The 6,090-nt window shown below is 41.8% G+C and overlaps 1 protein-coding gene across 1 annotated transcript; it reads right to left on the bottom strand.

The window, feature by feature from the left end:
- Positions 1–4,652: 4,652 nt before the first annotated feature.
- LOC147986032 (uncharacterized) lies at positions 4,653–5,547 on the bottom strand. The gene is made up of 2 exons (XM_087539969.1): positions 5,281–5,547; positions 4,653–4,913 (listed from the first exon to the last, which is right to left on the bottom strand). The coding sequence occupies exons 1-2, from the start codon at positions 5,545–5,547 to the stop codon at positions 4,653–4,655; spliced, it is 528 nt and encodes a 175-aa protein (XP_087396095.1).
- Between the last annotated feature and the right edge of the window lie 543 nt (positions 5,548–6,090).

The following is a 6,090-nucleotide window of genomic DNA, read 5'->3' on the forward strand; positions in this document are numbered from 1 at the left end:
ACAAGGAATTGTTCGGCGGATTGGAGATGGGAAAACTACAAATATCTGGTGCGATAATTGGATCCCTAGGGATCGAATGATGAGACCAATTTCTCCCCGGACAAGAAATGCTTCACCATTGGTGTCTCGGTTAATTGATACGCCGTCAGGTGCTTGGAAAGAGGAACTCGTTCGGCAAACTTTTGTCCCCTACGACGCGGAAGCAATCCTGGGAATACCCCTCTGCACTAGGCGAATATCTAACTTTTGGGCATGGTCAGCTGATCACAAGGGCCAGTTCTCAGTTTGATCCGTATATGGTATGATCCTGAAACAAAGATTCAAAGGGAAGAGTGGTTGGATGAACAACAAGGGCTTTCGAACGAACAATAAGATAATGATGGATGGGCCGCTCTCTGGAATTTGCGGATTGCCTCAAAGCTTAAAGTGTTTGCATGGAGATTAGCCCGACAGTCCCTTCCCACTGACAATTTATTTCACCACCGCAACATGGCCACAACCCCTATTTGCGCGCTTTGTGGTGTGACTGATAGCTGGCGACACAACTTACTTGAGTGCAGTATGGCACAAAGTGTTTGGGCTCTCTCAGATGAACAAATGGTGGAGCACATGTGTCATAATCCTGAACCAAGCGCAAAGGAATGGCTATTTGCCATGAACAACTCACTATCGCATGTGGAAGTCACTAAGATGATTGTGACTTTATGGGCCATCTGGAGCTCTCGGAGGAAAGCGATACGCGAGGACATATTTCAGAGTCCGTTGTCTACTCTTGATTTTGTTCAGTCTTTTTTGTTAGAACTACAAGTTCTTCATAAGCACACTCTGACACGACAGGCAACACCTGCGTCCAGACCGAGTGGATGGTTACCTCCGCCAGTAAACCATGTGAAAATCAACGTTGACGCGGCAGTCTCTAGGCATGGTGGGTTTTGAGTTGTTGGAGCAGTATGTAGAGACCAAGGGGCAGGGGCGGCGCTAGGGGTATTCTTGGATCTTCATGTGAATACCCGTGACTTTTACAAAACAATGTTGATTTTGGCAAAACGGTAACAATTTTTGAAAAACAACAATGATTTTGGCAAAATGAATACACATGAATACCCAGTTGCAAATTCCTAGAGCCGCCACTGCCGGGGGGCTCCTTCATGGGCGCAACTACTCTTTTCTTTACCCACCTGGATGATCCGGCTACCCTAAAGGTGTTGGCTATGAGGGAAGCCATGGCTCTTGCTGAGGATTTGTATGTGAAGCACATCTTCACTACCTCGGACTGTAAAGTAAGCGTGGAGGAAATCAAGAAGGGAAGCTCGGCTACATATGGAGTTGTCATTATAGAAATTCAAGAACGTTCTTCAGTTTTTCTCTCTAGTATTTTTTGTCATGAGTTTAGAACCTCGAATGTGGAGGCTCGCCATCTCACAAAGCATGGTCTTAGTTTAGGGGTTGATCGTCATGTTTGGTTAGGCCAACTCGAAGATTTTCTTTTTGTCCTAATAAAGCTTGCGAGTTTTTTTTTTTTTTTGATAGTGGTACAAATGTTTCTAAAAAAAAGATAACGATACAAATTGGTCGAACCAAACACCTCCAAAGTTTCCGTTGCTCATGTCTTTTGGAGATTGCCAACTGCAACTGTTGTGCATTTTGATTTGATATAATAAAGTAGACACGAATGCTGTTCTTCTACTCCACCTAGGCTTTATCATTATTTTACAGTTAGGTGCATCAACGTCCAAATTAAGTCTTCCCGCAAAGAAAAAAAAACGTCCAAATTAAGTCGAATCTTGGGTTAGCCGACGGGTGAAGCAAGACACTGCACGCAGGAGCCACACACGGCCGAAGAAGAGGAAAACAGAGCTCTTGGCGTCATCTTGGACCGTCGCTACCGCATGGTCGAGTGGTATCCGTGTGTGACGCCAGGCTCGTACTTGAAACGAGCCGCACGGGGGGCGACTTCCGAGGCCAGTTATGTTTGAACTTTGTTTTGGAAAATCAAAAGATTCCGCCACCCCGGCCGATACAGTCCAGGCTTATTACGACAGTTTGGACTTTCTAGCGGCAGTACCACTGTACGAGTGTAGATACAACTGCAGACACATGCGTTAGTTGCCTCGCGCAATTTGGACTTTCAAATGGCACTACGAGGTGGGAAGTTTTGCGCTTCCCCGTCTCCCACGGAATGATAATACTCCTTTCACTTTCTGTATACAAGGTTGCTTCATTTTTCATGTCAAACTTTAACTTCCCAAATTGGGTAAAAGTAGGGATAATATCACCAGAGATAATATTGTTTCTATAAAGTAAAGAACCAGAAACGGGCTCACGAATACCATCAATATCTACTGAACGGGCAGTGATGAAGGCGATAATAAATACAGAAGTTGCGGTTAATAAGGTAGAGATCATCAAAACACCGAACCATCCGATGTAAAGACGGTTTTCAGGGTCAACAAAACATAGGTTATATGTCATCAAAAATATATCATCGGAAAATTCTTTCAAATGTCATCCGATGACATACATTTTGTTTACCCGCAAAAAATAAAATAAGAAAATGGCATACTTTTTGTGCCATAAAAATATTATGTTGGTAAAATTAATGATCAAAGACATAAAAGTAGCCGCCACCTCCTCTCCAAGAAAAAAAAAACATATGGTTTCTCTACCTCCTGCCGGCGCCGGCACCGATCCGCATTGTCTCCAGTGGCTCTAGGGCCATGGAGGCGCGGTGGACTCCGGCCCTTGCCAGCGGGAGGGATCTTGCTCCGGTTTTAGGTATTTTTAAGAGTTTGTTTATGGTTGTGTCCTATTCAGAAAAGCGAGACTGTGGCAGCTCCCTGAAAATGAAATAAGTTTCTCCCCATCTAGCCCCCGTTCCGGTGGCGCGTCTAGCGTTGTCGGAGGACGTGTGGAGGTGTCTCCGACGGATCTCGTGGGATTCTGTCGGTGTTAGTCTTCGATGGATCTACTTGGATCCAGTCTTTATTCGTGCGTCTATAGGTTAGATCCTTACTATCTATACTTCTCTTCATCTGCCATGGTTGTTGTTCTCGTGTGCTGGTCCTATACAACCATAGCATTACGACTTCCCAACTATGTACTACAACAAGTTTGTCCCGGCTCTGGTGAGGGAGAGCGCTTGTAGTCATTGTCAGGTGGTCTACGGATATGGATGCAATTTTTTTATTTATATGTTCTTTGTGCTACCATGACATGATGAATATATCATAATTTTTCTTTAAAAAAAGTTGACATAAAAATATGAAGTGGACTTGTATAAAAAACAGAGAGAGTAATACAATTTCATTTGTACTGTAAATTTAATCATCCAAATTTTCAATTGTACATATTTTGGGAGAAAAGGCCTTCATCGGACCAATGCATATCTTTGGAACACGGTGGCCAATGCACCCAATTAAAAAAACAATTTTAAAAATAAAAAAGAGTCAAAAATTTCTGAACCTTTTTGTACTAACAAAAATGGCCTAGCATAATGTTGTGCTAAAAGTTACGTGCAGGGATGACTTTCACGGTATTCTTGGCAAAAAAAAGTTTGTAAGTCAAAAAATGCGAATAACAATATTGATTTTGTTTTTCTCCCCATGAATACCAGGAAAGTTATTCCGTCACGAAACTTTTCATATGAGTATTATCCCAAGTCATGTTTGTCCAAAAAAAAGTTTCATAACATTTTGACCTTTTGTTATTTATTGTTTTATTAAAAAAATCAATTCAGGTCCAACGGGATCCAAAACCCACTAGGTACTTCCGTTCGTCCAACTTTATATATAAAGCCAAACATACTCATGTGTAACTTATTGAAAGGAGCTTTGCCCATTTCCATGTTGGAATTTCGATGATAAGTGTTCTACTTAGTAGGTGAATATTTGTTATATGAGATATCCCAGCTTATATGAAGCAGAGTGTGAACTATCTCCTATATTATTGTCTCGGTGACCCCTAGTGTTGGTGGTTGATTTAAGTCAATAAAAACTCCCTTTGTCTTGCGATCTAGGATCACCCATGCTTAATTTGTTCAAGTATTTGTCCACTGGTTGATCATTCGATACCAAGGCATGGCATCTTTCCCCCCTATAAGGGGCAAGAAAAAAATATTTTATTAAAATAACTTGGCGTGTTGATTAAACAACATGCACTACTAGGAAAATGCTTACCAGTAGCGCTGGTTTTTGAGCTACCAGTAGCGCGGGCACCAGCGCTACTGTTAGGGCGCTACAGCTATTATTTAGCAGTAGCGCGTTTCTAAACAAGCGTTGTAGCTAAAATACTTAGTAGTAGTGCCTCTTTCTCTACCAACACTACTACTATGATCACATAGTAGTAGCGCCCTATTTTCTCCCCGCGCTACAACTAGGTAAATAGAAATTAAAAATAAAAAAAGAGTCAGAGGCAATATTCATTTAAATCAAGACAAGTCCAGTGCAAATAAACTAAGTTCACAGAACCATCTCACAAGCATTAACGACAAATACCACATTTAATATAACCACACAATCTCACAAACTCATATATAGTAGTCAACAATGTATGGATAGATCATAGTTGATAAGTTTACTAGGTAGTCATGCTAGCATATATATGGTTTAGCATCCACACGCATGCATGGATAGATCTCACAAGCATATGTAGTTCTAGATGATATCGATAACGACCATCATCCTCAAGCCTGGGCGGTGGGTGTCCCTGATAGTAATTAGGATTGCCTGTCCAACATGAAGATTCTTGCTGACGAGGAAGCTCTTCCACCCAACCGAGTTGAAGTGTGTGCGACCGTCCGTGTCCACGCCGTACGCACAAGTGGTGATGGAGCCCCTCGCGGTAAGGCGTATTCCAGCAGAGCCTTCTTCATCAGGCTTGATACCAAAACTCTCAGATAGGCTCTTTGGCAATTTCTGAATAAGAAAAACATATCAATTAATAAGTAGCCTCACACATTCTACACTATCAAAAGACAGTACTACATTTCTACACTAAGTATAACAATAAAGCATATATATCATTGCATTCACTAAGCATATAAGATTCACTAAGCATATATATCATCGGACTCTACACTAAGTATAACAATAAAGCATATATATCATCGGATTCACTAAGCATATAAGATTCACTAAGCATATATATCATCGGATTCACTAAGCATATAGATCATCGGATTTACTGAGTATATAAGATTCACTAAGTATATATATCATCGGACTCTACACTAAGTATAACAATAAAGCATATCAACAAATTACTGCAGTAAATGCAACATACCATGATATGCTGATCAACCATGGTACTTGTCAGGCGGGTCACGAATGGCACCCCGACGAAGTCAGCACGTGGCGGAATGATGTCCCATAGGTTGCACACCTCCTCCTCGCTCAACTTCATTCTTTGAGCTACGATGGCATCACCGAGTGGGTCGTCATCATCCTCATCATCCTCATAATCTTCTGCTTCGTTGACATAAATCACGGCCAGCTTGGGTCTTTCAGCTCTAAAGGAGAAGCTGATCAACTCACCACCGGTGATACGCATGTGGTCGATGAAATGGACCCATCCATCTTCTCCCACCCGCGTCATCTTTCGTCCTTTCTCGATCTCCATAGTGTAGGGGCCCCCAGGAGCCTCACAGGTCATAGAGTCTCCAGTCAGATTGTTGAATTCTGACCTCACATTGCATGGGATGATATGTGTACAAAAAGCAAAATGATATATACACGATGCATTAATGCCAATAACACTAAAAACAAAATAGTAGTTACTAGTTTCATATAATTTATTACCGCCGCATGAAGAAAACTAGACTCGAAGTAGATGCCAAACATCGTGCCAGTTGCAAGGCTGCTGGCGCACCTTGACTTGCACCGTCGACATGGTGGTGGTGGTGGTGGCGCCATTTCCCTAAAGCAATATGATTAAAGGATTAACGATCCAAAAGGTAAACATAAAGTTTTCATAGCTAGAGTTCACATGGCAAGCAAAATAACAACTAAAAAGTAAACATAAAGTTCAGTCCAGGGGAACACTTTATCTATTCCCACATCCAAAAGTTGAACCAGCTTAGAATCTTCCAGAACA

Source organism: Triticum urartu, chromosome 2A, assembly GCF_056163025.1.
Source record: "Triticum urartu cultivar PI428250 chromosome 2A, HENAU_Tu73, whole genome shotgun sequence".
Lineage (NCBI taxonomy): Eukaryota > Viridiplantae > Streptophyta > Magnoliopsida > Poales > Poaceae > Triticum > Triticum urartu.